The 15996-nt window shown below is 42.8% G+C and overlaps 1 protein-coding gene across 1 annotated transcript; it reads left to right on the top strand.

Moving 5' to 3' along the window:
- The first annotated feature begins 14678 nt into the window (after nt 1–14678).
- On the top strand, nt 14679–15996 carry rrs1 (ribosome biogenesis regulator 1 homolog). The gene has a single exon (XM_079292087.1). The coding sequence runs from the start codon at nt 14683–14685 to the stop codon at nt 15778–15780; it is 1098 nt and encodes a 365-aa protein (XP_079148213.1). The 5' UTR covers nt 14679–14682; the 3' UTR covers nt 15781–15996.

Genomic DNA, 15996 nt, shown 5'->3' with positions numbered 1-15996 from the left:
TTGATTCCCAGTGATTAATTGCTGCTGCTGCATGTACGTCACTACCTCTGCCACTGGGGGCCTCGGCCACCTCGCTTCGGAGGGGCCCACCGCCAAGCCACGCTTTCAGGATGGAGAGCTTCATCCCATATCAGCCATTAGAATCTTAAACAGTTTGATGATAGTAGAACTCTCACTGGTCTGTTTCTCTGTCTGTTTCACACTTAGTTCAGCTATTGTGCAATACAAGAACATTACTACCACCAATGTCTGTGGAAACTCTTAAAAGTTGGCACTTTTCCAGTCAAGCGTCAACTCAATATATTTGTTAAGTCACCTTTCACAATGTGGGAAAAATCTTCCCATTAATCCTTAACAGTAAATCCATTTCACCCAGACATTCAGCCAGGGGGAACAACTGAGTTGCAGACGTACATACAGAGTGCAAAGTAATTTAGCACAAACTGTGCACGTATACGTACACAAAAAAAACAATTTAAGAGAGAGGAGAGGAGAAAATGTGATTCAGTAAATGTAGTCATGAAGTAAGGTGGATTTTTCTTCAGCATATCTGCTATCTTTATAAAAATCACGTGTTATCTTTAGACATTTTAGGTGATCAAAGTGTAATTTGCAGTCGGCGTGAACTTGCGTCTCCTTTAGCCTCTCCACTTTGCCACTCTTCATGCTCCGTGCTGCTTGAGGGGAGGAGGTGTCAGGTCCCATCATGAGAAACACATGTTGGCTGACGCAAATAGAAAACACCGCCAGATGAGAGAGTGACTGCTCGTGGTCAACTCACGTCACCTCATTTTCAAATCACTGTCCCTACACACAGATCACTGGGAACGAAATCCTCTCCGGAAAAGACTCAGGCTTTCATCATTATCCTTTTGTTTCCTCAATGAGGGCGAGTCTCTCAGACGATTAGATCAGAAAAAAAACATGAATGATTCTGTGTCTGCAGGTAGAAAATACAAACAAAACAAAATGATTGGATGAAAATCTGGACATGCTGGAGTAAAAGTGAATCTCCATACCTGACACTTCAAAGTGCTTCTGAGAAAGGTCTTCACACTGTCAGACAAACAAACTCTCTATGGCAACGGGTTCTTTTAATTGAGCATTTGCCTTTCTAATTGCGATCTGCTACGAGGACAAGTGCTTCTCCACAAACTGTCCCTTCCTAAATAATTGGACAGCGTTCCCTGGCGGATTGAGCTGTGTTTTTCCGAATACTTCCGGTGTTCTGCTCGACTTTGACAAACTCATTTAGCAAAACAAGGTCACTCTGGGTGTTGAGTGTGAACAGGTACTCTGGTGCTGATCGCCGAAGAGCCCAGGGCTCCACACTTACACCACCGCCTGACCTCAGCACTGTAGCTCAGGTGTCCTTCTGGTTTATTGGCCGGTTATATAACTGTTATGAAACCACCTCTCTAATAGAAGTGGAAGCTTGGCCTTTCATCTTAAGAGAAAATGAGATGGAAGATTTGACAGAAATGTCATTTATGGTTTTACAATTGACAACAAAACCACACAAAGCTTTCTTACAACCAGCCCACTAATTATCTAAATGTATGATGATGGTCAGTCATGGCAGTTTAAGGCTAAACGGACTCATTAATAATGCAGAATGAAAGCTGCTGACCGGTTTCCCCTCCGGTTTACTTGATGTTCCCGTATTCTTCAGTGCAACTCAGCTGCTTTTTTTTTTTTGAATTTGAATTTTGAATTTGTCTTGTTGGATGTTTCTGCATTTCTCAAGCAAGACATTTGAAATGATAAAATAGAACCGTCTGCTGAAGCGCTTGAGATGACAACCTTTTGAAGAAATGAAATGTGAGACAGCTGGCTTATTGAGCTCCTCCTATAAGGTTTGCATGCTCAACATGATGACATGAGAACGTGAGAAGCTAAGCTGTCCATAACGCCATTTCCAGTTCAAATGAACAATTAGGAGTCTAAACAACCCAATCACTTAAATTGACAAAAGCTTATCTTTAAATTAAATAGTGGCTACTTACTTATCGAACCAGCTGTCGATGCATAATGTAACAAATCCATTATATTATCGGTCATATTTTCAACAAATCCTGTAAAAACACAGAAACCAACATCTTTCATTATTTTGTGACATCTCTACTTCGTCTATGGCTTTCACAACAGGTCACAACATATAGTTCCATCTTTATGAAAAGCCTTGCGTTTTTTAGCAAAGGTTATTCCAAATGTTACTAATGAGCAATAAATGTTGCTGTAATCTGTTCAGGACTATATAACGCACATTCGGTGTGCTAGTTACCGTTTACAGCACCAGGATGGGGTTTGTTGTCTGTTTTTTTTGTATACATATTTGTATACAAACATGGAGCCTCAGGTGTTCAAAATGTAAATTTATTTTGCTGGACTTTAACTGTAAAATGAATAATCTGCTATCTTATTCAGCACTGGCGCAGGAAGTGTATCTCACTGTCGTCCAAATGAAATGTTCTGGATTGTCGAATAAGTTACACCGACTTTGCTCGTTCATAGATTGCATGTTGATATTATAATGCGTATTGAAGATCTTTGGCATGCTTGCAACTGTGGGAAGAAATCCCTTTTCATTATTTTATCCTCATGTTTCATGTTCATGAAATGAGATATATATTGAAGCGTGACAGGAAATACACGTCCTGTGTCTGTGGATGAGTTCATGTTGTTAAAGTGATGTTTTATTTCAGTGATACGTGAGAAATTACGTTTTATTCCAAAGCATAAGGCAGCAGAAGTCCACGCTTGGACTGTGTTGGTTTGGCTGCTTCATAATGTGACAGAAATTGTCATCTCAAGAGGAATCCTGGGCAAAGTCATTCAGCCAAAATTGAAACCCAGCTCTCTTTGCTCTTCGATGACACACTCTGAACATCATTGGTTCTTAGGGGCCCCTTAATCTCAACATATAATGTTGATTCTTCCCCGCATAGTCTCAAGACTGAGGTTTGAATCACTTACAACTCTTTATTTCAGCAGAATGATTGACAAACATCACATGCATCAGCATTGACAGTTATACAGATCAACATGACAGAAGACAGCCGGAGAAAAGAAACAGTTTTCTGTATTTTAGACTTTTGCCTCTGAGCACCAAGGACCTGAAAGATCTCTTTTTCTTTCAACGCAGCTGCCTCTCATTCCACGTAACAATCAGAAGCAGAAAGGCTGAAATGGGTGAACGAGTTTCTTCCCGTCTGTGGATGTCTGTCTCACAGTGATCTGTTAACTCCGATATGATCGTGGAAGGACTTTTTATCTGGGTTAAGCTCCAAAATAAGATCATCAGACCAATCAAAGTTGCCATTGTAGAGATTGAAATGCTCTTATTATGTAACTATTTTTTACTCTTATTGAGTATTCTAAATGTGTTGCAAAATTGTTCCCAGTCGTTTGCTTAGTTTGAAGAGCAGATAGAGTTTTAGATGTGGGATGTATTTATCGCTAAGTCGAGCCCTAATGAGGGAAAACAGCGTGGTCCTTTCTTCCTTTCTTCCTTTCTTCCTTTCTTCCTTTCTTCAACCAAGCATGTCAGCTGCAACTTCGCCCCATGGCACACATAATGGATGTCGACCATGTTAGACAGGATGCAAGCCAGTGAAGATGCTGTGAAATCAGCAGTGTTTGCGCAAGAAGAGATGCAGAGTGCATTTAAAATAGTCTAATGAGGAAAACAATGGCTGGGCTGTGTTATATATTGTGACTGAGCGGGGTCACAGAATATCTTGATCAGCCCTTGTTCAGAAAGGGAACGAAGCTGACCACAAAAGCATAGTCTTCATCACGTCAGAAGATAATTAGAGTTTCTGTCCAATAAAAACACACACAACTGTTTTCTTGTCTCTGTTTTACTGGTGAAGATCAGAGGATGACCGTGGGTTTCCTACAGTGAGTTCCCAAACATCCTTCTTTTGTTTGTGTCTGTGTCTACGTTCCCGAATTGGTTTCTCTCTGATCATCAGGTCAAAATCAGAAATGAAACAAATGCACCAGACCGCTCAACACTCAAAAGCAACTCAGCACAAGAGAAGAAGAGATAGAAGAAAGACAGAACAAACGTAACTTATGATGCGATACTCCAAATACAGGCGTTAAGAAAATGAATAAAAGACGTGGGTTTGAGGACCATTGCTGGACTGAACTTTGTTCTCTGTGATTAATTCGATGGAGCATCTGTAATTTAAAAAGCTTCCTGAGTTTGGCATCAATCAGCTGAATTAGTCAAATAAAACTAATGTTATGAATCAATCAGCAGAGGTACACACATTACTCTGGAGTGCTCCTCTGTCGAAAGCCTTTCAACGCCAGGCTTAACCCTCCAGAGAGAGGAAGAGTGTGAATATTCAGGATGGACGCTGGTAATCGGAGTTACAGAAAACACACAGAGACGAGAGGAGGTAGAAGAGAGGATGGATGGCAGATAGTCAGACTCGTCCAGTAGATTCATCAAGTCGATTGACAGGAGGACTCAAGAGTGCCAGTGTTTCTAGGGATGAGCAAAATAGAGAGGCAGCTGTCAGACAGAAAAGAGGAACGACGCAGTCCTACAGCCCTTACGGTGTCAATAATAGGAGACAACTGGAGCCTCTGACTTGTCTCCTGTAGCTACCTTAACTTTAGTTCAATAAGTAACAACTCTTAATCTAAAGTAAGTTTTATAAACTGGCTTCGGAGTAACAAAACGTTGCTTCTGTTCGTATGCTCTCTGTTGCAGCTGCCAGGCACTTGTTATGCTGCCAAGCATATTGACCTTGTGAAAGACTTTGCATCCTGATATGTTGAAGCACCGCTGTGTCTGAGCCCAGAGGAGACGCCTGGTCTTTACACCTCGTAGGTTGACCGCGATATCATTTCAAGCAACTCCCGTCTTCTTTCTTTACGCTGCCTCAGTTTATCCGCTGTCTCTACGTCCGCTGCTTTGGCAGACCTCAGGATGTCCTGCTGGCCGACGTGCTGATGCTACTACCGGTTGACTGTTTTGTTGTCTGTATCCAGAGCTCACGACCTTTGCAGCCCTGTTGGTCTTCCCTGTCGTTCAAGCTCTGCATCTAACTCGGCCTATTTTCACCACGACACGTATTACTTTTGGCCTCTCTTGGCATCAATCTGTACACTTTTGAAATGGCGGGCAATCTGTATATTCAACAGTTTCAGTTTGCGTGCTAACACTGACCTCTGTATGTGATCTAAGCCGCTTACTACACCCTGCCTCCGCTCCTAAATCTCTTCTTTGTTGTAAGCCTCACATTGTCATTGTACCATCTTCCTAATCTTTAGAAAAGCCTCTCCAGTATCCAAAAATTGTATCTTTGCCATGCAGGGTCCTTTTTTCCCACCATACAGTTCACCTTAACAACAATCATCCACCTCAGTGAATCCTTGCAATTCAATTACCAACTCACTGAGTGCTGTGTGATGGCTGCAGGTTGTGATTGCTTTAGAGTTAGTTCTGCTGCAGAACACTGTAAATAGAAGACATTTATTTCATCTCAGGTCATTACATACTTGCCTTTACATAGCTAATTGTTTTTTTCCCACTTTTACGTACCAGTCAGTGTGCGGAGAGCAGATATCCATTGATCAACAAGTTTTCCGCAAACTTTCAATTTGATTACGGAACTGCTCTGCGATCGCTGTTTGTGAGCTGTGTTTCGTAATCAGTGTTTCTCCTCTCAATCCGTCCCGATGTGTCCAGTTCACTGGGCTGTGCATACAGCTCCCACACAGGCGATCGTCAACTCAGGTGGGCTTCCCCAAGCTCCTTGACCTCTCTCATCATGGGCGAGCGTGAATTACGAGATGAGGGATTTGGATAATTGCACAACACCAACCTCTTTCTCTGCATTGAGCTGGAAGCCAGCGCTCCCCAGACGCCGCTTTGTTACACCCCTCCTCCTTATAGCTGCATGTAAAGAATCACAAAATGGATCCGTTATCTGTTCTAAATCAGCTGTGACACTGAATCCTCAGGTTTTATTTGGGGGTACATGTGGAGTTGAGGCCTCGTGGCTGTCGCTCTGCATTTCTTTCCACTGACACCATGCACAGAGGCAATGAGCAAATTAAACTTGAGTGTGAACTATCCATAAATCTGTCTTGAGAAAAGAAAAAATTGAATTCAAAACCTGATAATTAGCACATAAGGTGATGTTTGTTTCCACCGTGAGGTGCTTGTTGGAGGGAAAAAGTAAATGTGTGAGCGTGAGTGTGTGGTAATGTCTCGTGACAGACCTCAAGTCGTTTGAAGTGACTCCATATAATGGAAATGAAAGACGTGTTTCTTCCTCCGAGAATTACTGACTCCTGCCATCTTGAGCGCAGCTCATTTTGACGGCGTTCTTCACTGGCAGCAGGAGTCACACATTTCAAAAACCCATCACCTCGCCTGAGCAAGACCCTCAGAGCCGGAGCAAGTGTGGACAAAATAACAGAAACACCAAGAGGGGAGCAGCGTCACACTTTGCTTTGAAAACAGATTCAAACCTTTAGATGCTGTCATGGTCTGAAAGTGTGTTGAATAGAGAAAAGAAATCCCTCTTTGAAGGATGAAGAAGGTGGAAATCGGCTTTGCACACTGAGATTCAAAACTCCCCATAAAGGTTCATTGATGTTGAGATCTTTTCATTTCTCAGGGGTGCAGGTTTTATGCTCCTCACACAAGGTTTTGCTTCTTTTGTGCACAGGCATTCGATGGTTTACAAAAGCGGTTGCTGACAGGCAGCCCGTCCACACATTCAAGCTGAGCTTTGCAGGTCACAACCTACAGTTTTTCTCAGAACTTTTGTCACTCATATGGAGTGACAGAACAAGCAGTTCAATTCACTTTTCATGTTGGAGGCTGTTCTTTGGAGGCACTTAACCATTATGCTTAAAAGTGTCCATTTGCGTCCGGCGCCGCTCTTTGCTGACGCACTTTGTCACACGTCTCACGCTGTCGTGATTTCTGTTCGGGGCTTCATGTTGCCTTGCAAATGTACACTGACATATTAATAACTCAACGTTTGCATTTGTAATTGTAATGCTGTATGAATGCTATTCTTCATGAGTGTTTCTACTTTCTCCACACCACTTACTAATGCTCACGATTGGCTTTTAAATGCAAATCAGGGAGTTGTCAGTTCACAGTGAAATTAGCCTCAGCCTTGGCATTAAAAGCATTTTCATAACTCTCATTAAGTTTAAGATCAAATGGTATTTAAGGAACCATGGGTGTTTGAGTATACTAAACCTGACGCTTTGTGAAATTCTTCTAAATTGTTTCACTTACTCAAACTCTCGGGCACGATGGGGGGAAAACGCAGGGATTACATTTACATATCAAAGCGAGCATACCGATGCGTGAGGGCCCCGGCATAGATGTATGTGATCCATATTATTTATCGCTGAGGAATGTCCCCTGGGATCCTGATGCTGTTCGGCGTCTGTCATGCTACAAGAGAGGATAGTTGGGTGAATGTAGCTTGCAATTAGTGGCTGTTGCATCATGCCAGGCCAAAGGGTTGCGGGGATGCGTGACCGACATGCAATCGCGGCATTGATCAGACAACTTTTTGGAGAACAAAGCAAACCGGGCTGACGGGAATCACTTTGAGGGACACAGTCATGAGAGCAGAGATTGTATATTACCGTCACCGATCCTCTGCACCTATGATCGTAGGGATGTTTAGCATGCTACTGACACACTGGCACTCTGTTAGCGATAAGTGACAGTGGCCCTGAGGATGAGTGGAGCGAGGTGACTCCTGCCCTTTTGCTAATGAGCATCGCTCCTCTGACTCATTCAACAACAATGACTGATACGGGAGGAGTAGCTCCTGTTGAATGGCGCGGCAACAAAGTTGCGATTCCCTGATGGTCATCTTGGAATATCATCCTCTTCAGGATGCAATGCTCTGCACTCAAAATATTATACAAAAAGAGTGCAAACAGTGCAATAGCATCACCTGTTGCAGGTGCAAACGGGAATCAAGTGTAAGTAAGGTGTCCAGAAATGTACTCATGGATTGTTTAATTAGAGCGATAGAAATGGAAAAGAAAATGTGAAAGCTTCAGAGCCACCAGCAGAATAAATTAAACAGTTTCACTGATTTGGAACAATCCTTTGCATCTCCCACTCAACACTTTCCAGTTCCGGCCACAGATAATTAAAAGTATTTTAAGTTTAAGTTGTCCGAAAGACTCTTCAAAATCCCTCGTGAAACATCAGCAGTGCATGACTCGCAGCCCACGAGGGAGACAACAGCACTTCCACTGTGTCCTCAGTGCATCTCTGAAACGGTCAATTTGACACGTGTCAGAAGGCATATTTTTTCTGTATCGGGTTTTTTTGTTCCTACATTCCCCATGGTCCATTGCCATCAAATCAGTCGCCGTCAAGTCGAGTAGCACTTAGTGGCTAAAAGCCCTCTTAAAGCATGTGAAGGGTACGTTATTAGGGTGGCTTGCTTTCGTTTTATAAGCCACATCTTCACAGAGACTGATCAGTGCTCATTAAATGGCATTAAAAGACAGTGCCATACGTGCTCTACATATGCATCCTGCTCAGCTGTTATCTGTGTAAACTATATTGTTTTAAAAAAAGCATGATTTGAACCCAAAGAGGCTAATGTCTGATTGACCAAATTCGACATCCTTCCCTGCAGTGAACAATTCCCCAGAGGAATTAGTGGCTGTCTGCATTCATTAAGCTCAGTATCAGTCTAATTATGCGCCAATGTGCACCTATGGACTAATTAACGGGGGATCAATAGGGGCCCTGGATGCCCTACACGTGGGGGCCGGCGCTCAGCCCCCTCATTATTGGAGCTGCACCAAAGCTTCAAAGAGGATTTCTCAGGCTCTACCCGGGGGGCTGGATGACACCTTAGGCTGCAGAGGTTTGGCAAAAAGTTGGGGTTTCTGCTCCTCTCTCTCTTTTTCTGTGTTTGTCTCATATCGATCTGCTAAATATGAGGCTACCACCATTACTACTAGCTTATCTAAGCGCAACGACTAGAAACTGGAAACATCAACATTGGCTCTGTCCAAAGGTGAAAAAATCCTCTAATTAACATGTTTTTTTCCCCCAAAAAATGATTTGTACAAAAGTGTGAAAACAACAGTGTGGTTTTACAGAAAGTTACTTCAGGAAGTTACTGCGCACGGCTAATATATAGTCCGGTAGGCTACATCCAACCATGTGTTCTTTTAACACTTTGTTTTTGTATGGTTCAAACAAACAAGGTTTAACACGTAAAATGTGTTAGCTTTAGAGGTGCAGAGCCGAGCTAGCTGTTTCCCCTTGAATCCAAGCGTTGTGCTAAGCTAAGCTAATTGGCTGCTGGCGGCAGCTTCATATTTAGACATGAGCATGATATGGATCTTCTGACTTTAACTCATCGAACAAAAAAGCAATACTTGGAAGCTTTTTTCCCAAGATATCAAGCTTTTACTTTAAAACAGTTTACCAAATTATTAAATAAAATTCTAATATTGATAGAATGGAACCTATGACCGTGACCTGCCAATCCTGCAAAGAAATATAGAAACAAGCGCCAGCTGTTGATGCAGGAGACAGAAGATTCTTCTAATCGTTTCATCATTATTCTCACAAAGTTGTGGGGCAACTCGGTGAAGGCCCCGGCTTAACAGAGTACAGGGCGTACCCAATGATGTCACTGCGATAAGCCCCCACAGTGCTGCTGAATACCAAACTGAGGGATGACCTCTGTAAGTTGCCATGACTCCAGCAACTAACCAGCTCCGTCTGGTTCCAACATCCAGCATGGAGCCAATGCAGCACATACACACTCACACAAACACGTACGTAGTGCTCTCGCTTGTATGATGGCGTACACACACACACACACACACACTGCCAATGTGTCTGGAATGATATCTCAAGGACTCTCCTCTCCATGCCCTGCTGGTTCTAGGAACCCGGCCAGGTTTTTTGGGGTCCAGCTAAACTTTTTCACCCGCATCACCTGGACGGAGAGGTTGTGCACTTCTGGGAGACCATAGCTGTGGTGAGCTTTCCTGCTCACCTGCAAACAGCACCCTAATGTGGCCCGGATCCCGAGAGATGGGTAATACCTGCCAAACAAGCGCAGGAATACCTTTTGTATTATTTTGTCACAATTTAAACGGCTCGAAATGAACACAAGAGCAAAGTGAAGCGTGACGCTGCGAGCCCTTTTTGATGTCCCATAGCCTGGAAAAAAAACGAACAGATCATGCCGTTTATCTTCTGGCTTGTCCTTCTCGAAGTGTGAGATGCCACGCGGAGCAGACGGTAGTTTGAGAGCAGCGGGCGGCTGTGAGGCCCAAATGGTGTGTTTGTCCCAAACACAGCAGATCAATAAAGGCTCTGACCTCAACTGTCAGCCAACTAAACTCTGTTCGCCAGGGGACGCTCATTTCCCTTTCGCCATGGAAACAGGAAGTAGTGACTGTAATCTACAAAAGTGCCTAAGCCTATCAGCTAACAGCTCAGTCATGTGGATTTTTTTTTTGCATGAGCAGGTTTAGGGTTAACTTGGACAGACAGTCCCTTTTACTGATTCCACTCTGAGAAATCATGTCATGTGAAGCTGTTACCCATAATATTTACCACAGTGGCGGATCTATCGTAAGCCTCCTATATGCCTTGGTGACATGTGTGAAGCTTAAAACATCCTCTTCTACACGCTTAGGCATTCATTTTCCTGGATTCACCTTAAGGCATGTTATAAATAAAGCATGTTGTTCTCTTAAGACAGCAAACACACTGGTGTTTCACACAATCCTGGGGAAAGAAAAGTGTAAAAGACAAATTATCTGTCCTCCAGCCAAGTAGGTCTAATAATTATAGATAATACAACAACTATAAATACAGGAGCAAACTGTCAGCAGCTTATCACGGCTGATTTATGCCAGGATGGTGCTGATGAGATTATTTTGCCCTCCATATCTGGCCCTCCGGCGCTCTCACCTCGTCTTTGATGCTAACAGGTCAACTTTTTTGGAAGGAGGAGGAAGTTTTAAGCCTCTGGCTAGTTTTTGCATGAATGGATGTCCTTTCTTTCCCCCGGTGCATCACGGATGGTGGTGGGCACCAGTCAGTAGGTATTTAAAGACAAAAAGCGAAGCGCACAGATCTTCATTACTAACATTTTCTCGGAAATGCAGAATAGAGATATACATTTAATATAATTCATAGGATTGAAACTGTGTGAAAAGCTTCAAATTAACTGAACAAATGCAAATATTGTAACTGCACATGTGCTTCGTGTTATAAATAGAATAGAATATATGGGACGAATGGACACTGGTTTGGACACTGGTTCTTCAACCAGCCATGGCCCTGCTGACACCTACTACGATCTTCATTGTTAACATTATTAATCCTATTACCGATACCATTAATGCACATTATTGACCTGCTTCTTCACCAGAGTCTCTGTGCTTTCTCGCCTCACAGGTTCCTGTGTATCCGGGTTTACCTGGACCAGGTGTTGCCTCCTGTCGTGGTTGTGTCATACATTGAATGTGCTGTAATTACATTGAATGTGTTGTAATTCACTATCCTGTTCTACACATGACATCATTGCACTTCTGTCCATCCTGGGAGAGGGATCCCTCCTCTGTTGCTCTCCCACAGGTTTCTTCCTCTTTCCTCCCCGTTAAAGGGGTTTGTAGTCCTTTGAATAATGCACACCACTGATCCTGTTTGAGTTATGGGTTTGGCCCTGCTTAGTGAACCATTCACAAAATGTATTCTTTCATAAAAAATATGCAGAGGTGCCAAAAGTCGTCATTATTGCTCAGTTATTTCTGGATTTCTTTCAAGCTGAAGATTGGATGACGATTGCCTTCACTTATGCGGTAGTGACTGATGAAATAAAATGCTATTTACCTGGATTTCAAAGGTTTAAGGTCATCACTTCATGTGGTAAAGACATGTTTGAATTGTTTGCTTTTGCATATTCTCCCTGTGTTGAAGGGATTTATATCCAATAATACAAAGAGGACACACAAACACTGAGAGGGCATCGCCTGTTGCAGATGCAGCTGAATTATGGACATTATGGAAAAGGATAATAGACTGCCCAGTCAGTCCAAAATGAAAGCGATAGAGATTGGAATTGATGTATTTCATTCTGTATATTTGCCTTTACTGAACAGATACATTAGATCATTTACAGGAGAGACCTGGCCAAGATGGCAGCATATAGATTTTACAATCACATAAAAACACATAGAGCACATTAACATTGAATCTGAGGTGAGTGTGACAGTCTAAAACAAGTTTTGAATGTGGCGTTTGAACACCTGATATGAGGGAAAGAAAGGTACTAAGATGATTGTATTATGTACTGTATCATTTTTAGGTACTTGAACTTTGAGTGTTTCTATTTTCTGCTACTTTATACTTTTACTCCACTGCAAAGGATATTTGTTGTGCATTTAGCTCACCTGCAGTTATGTTAAAGCTTTGGTTAATTACATCGCAGATTCAGATTATTAAAATGAAATATAATCAACATGATCATGTATCGATTAAGCCACCCTACATAATATCAAATTGCATCTAGTTACAGCATAAAAATGACTCTTGTGCATGAATGCATCAGTAATTATAATCCATTAGACTGTTATTCGGATATGAACCATTCTCAGAGTGATTACTTCCACTTCCATTATATTACTTTTGATGTTAATACTCTTGTATTTTAACTTTCAAAGTCAAACTTTAAATAGATTACTTTTACTTGTAACAGAGTATTTCTACACGATGCTTTTGCTTCTTTTACTTCAGTAAAGGGTCTGTAGGTGTATACAGTATAATGCAGATTAAAACCCTGAGGTTTTCAAAATGTCAATTTTTCAGGATCTCGGAATAAAAAGTCTTTGAGATCCTTTGACTGAAAGGAACCATTGGAAAAGTCGAAACCTGTGCGGAGGGTTTTCACATGAAAGCAGCAATGTGTTACGGAGAAAACTATTTCTAAATCTTGTCCTTTAAGCACATTTAGGAGATGTGGAGACAAGACACTGAGAATGCGAATGCCTTTGCTGGAACTGTATCCGGCCTGCGCTGTGTGTCCTTCCATAAAAGAAACACCAGGCAAAAGTAATCCCGTTGGCTGAATTCACGCTGGATCAACCCTTGAACACTTGTGGAGACAGTGGGTGACATCAGCAGCCAACTAGTGAACGTGTTTAAATTGGGGGCTCTTAGACGATATACATTCACATCACAGAGGACCTTATATTCTAAATCACAACAGGGACTTTGGGCCACTAATTACGCATCTCCAAACACAGCATCGCTTGTGACCTTATCTCTGTGCCTGTCAGAGTGTTAGCATTCACATGGCAAGTGTGGCGATGAATGTAATTACTGGAGCCCAAAATAATAACACCATCGTCTTTGAGCATGGAGCAGCCAGTCAATTGTCCTCCCCATCCTCGTCTCCGCCAAATTAGTGGAGACAAGGACAAATATAGAGTTATTAGAGCCCTGAATCTATGGGAGGAATACATACAGAATATATGAGAGACAAGGAAGGATATTTGTACTTCAGTGAATTTAATATCTCATTATAACACCCACAGCAATCCCATTGTAAAACGTATCACAACTCCATAACTTTAAAAATAAATGTGTAGCCATTATAACAGATACAGTACAGAAACTCACAGAGACTTTCACTTATTATTACATCACTTAGATTGATTTCGGCTTTTATTTGAATGGCTCGTTGTTATTTAAGTTTTTAAAGTGTCGGGTTTGGTCACTGATGTAATCCTTTAACTGTTTCAATTGTACAAGAGTCCCCACACCCAATTCTGTCTCAAAAGCTGCAGAACAGCAGCTAAGCACAACATTGTGTTATTTGGTAAATTCTCTACACATTAATGCATTTTTGTTTAATTTACTTTGAGTCGTAAAAAAAATGTCCCCCTCCACTCCAATGTTCGTACCGCTGCATGAGGGCAGTGCAGATATTAAGGCTGTGAATATCCAATCCAGCACCTTTAATGCGTGAACACAAAAGATGATTTTGTGACATCACAACCAGTTTAAAAGACAGTCACTGGTCCAGTGTGCAAGTAGCACAAGTGTGAAACTCCAGTGCACATACACTTGAAATGAGAAATAATTAGCATAATCTAGATTTGTCATTGAGGGGGAAAGGATGGATGTAATTCTCTTGAAAGATTACCAAAAAAGATGGCCATTTATTTTTTATAAATTGATATTTTTCTATGTTGTTAATTTTTATACAATTTTATTTATATTATTGTTTTTGTTATTTATCATTCATTATTTTACAGCTCAGTGCTTCTTGGATTATTTCATATACAACGTTGCACACAGTGTCTGAGTCTAAATGTAACATTAAAAAGAAAAACACACATTTTAAGATGCGTACTGTTGATAACTTTGGCATCATACATCTTTTGGATTTGCACTCCTCCCATGTTGTATTGCAACGACTGCACAGCATTCCCCCTCTGGATAAATAAAGTTGAATTTGAGCTCCTTTTAGCTCGTCTTCCCACAGAACAAATGAAATGGAGCAACTTCCACCTCTTGCGGCCATATGTGGCATTTCTCCACGCGAACTGTGACCCGGAAGTCATTCAGTCTGTTTTTCTCCGTCACATGTGCGGCGTTAACGTTGAACAGCACTCACCAACATGGCCGCGTGCAGCGTGGAAGAGCTGCTGGCTAAAGCCGAGCAAGACGAGACAGAGAAACTGAAAAGCATCACCGTCAAGAAGGAGCTGGACCTGGAGTTTGACATCGGGAACCTGTTGGCGTCCGACAAAAACCGCATCGAGTCCCGGGACTTCAGAGAGCAGAAGAAAGAAGACTTTCTGCGGTCGCTAGCTCGTGACAACACGCAGCTGCTCATCAACGAGATCTGGAAACAGCCCACGAAGAGGGTCGATGAGGCGATAGTGACCAAATTACCAGACACGGTGACCCCGTTGCCCAGAGAGAAACCACCTCCGAAGCCCAGACCGCCCACAAAATGGGAAGAGTTCGCCAGGCTGAAAGGCATACAGAATAAGAAGAACACCAACTTGGTGTGGGATGAAAACGCGAAGGACTGGAGGAGGCGCTGGGGCTACAAGAGGGCCAAAGATGACACCAAGGAGTGGCTGATTGAGGTACCGGTGACCGCAGACCCGAACGAGGACCAGTTCGCCATACGCGCCACAGCCAAGAAGGAGAGAGTGGCCAAGAACGAGTTCAACCGGCTGAAGAACGTCGCCAGGGCGCAGAAGGTGAAACTGCCCGGCGTGGGGCTGACTCCTGTAGCCCAGCAGTGCAAAGAAGACCTGGTCAGAGCTGTGAGTGTGGCCAGAACCTCCACGGCGTCCGTCGGGAGGTTCCAGGACCGCCTGCCGAAAGAGAAGCCGCCAAAGAACACCGGTAAGAAGAGGAAGTTTGAGCCCCTCATCGGTAACTTTTCCACCGAGAAGCAGAAGCAGATGGACCTGCTGAACCTCATGAACGGCAAGAAGCCCAAGCTGGACATCAACAAGGCCGTCGACAACCAGATCAGAGAGGAGAAGAGAGAGGAGGCCGCGGCCAGGTACAAGAAGGGAGCAGGGAAGAAAGGACGCAGAGGCAACATGCCAGGAAAGGGCAAAGGAAAGGGTGGGAAAGGAAAAGGAGGCCAAACAGGCAAATCTGGAGGAGGAAAAGGAGGAAAATTTGGAGGAGGCCAAGGAGGCAAATCTGGAGGCCAAGGAGGGAAGAGGAGAGGCAAACTTGGGAAGCACTGAGGACTCTTGTATCCTGCTAGACCTGTTGTGCCTTGGCATCAAAACAATCGGACTGGACTTCAAAGATGCAATATGAAATATGACTGTTTTGATTCATCATCTGTGAATGAGGGCTGTGGTGTTGTGTGACTTGTCTCTTTCATCTGTAAATATCAGTCCCTGCATCCTCGGAGGTCAGCTGATTTAATATATCTACATTAAAATCAGTCAATTGTG

The sequence above is a fragment of the Melanostigma gelatinosum genome (assembly GCF_949748355.1).
Source record: "Melanostigma gelatinosum genome assembly, chromosome: 20".
Classification (NCBI taxonomy): Eukaryota; Metazoa; Chordata; class Actinopteri; order Perciformes; family Zoarcidae; genus Melanostigma; species Melanostigma gelatinosum.
Note: the sequence above shows the minus strand (reverse complement) of the source record. Positions and strands in the feature narration are given on the sequence as shown.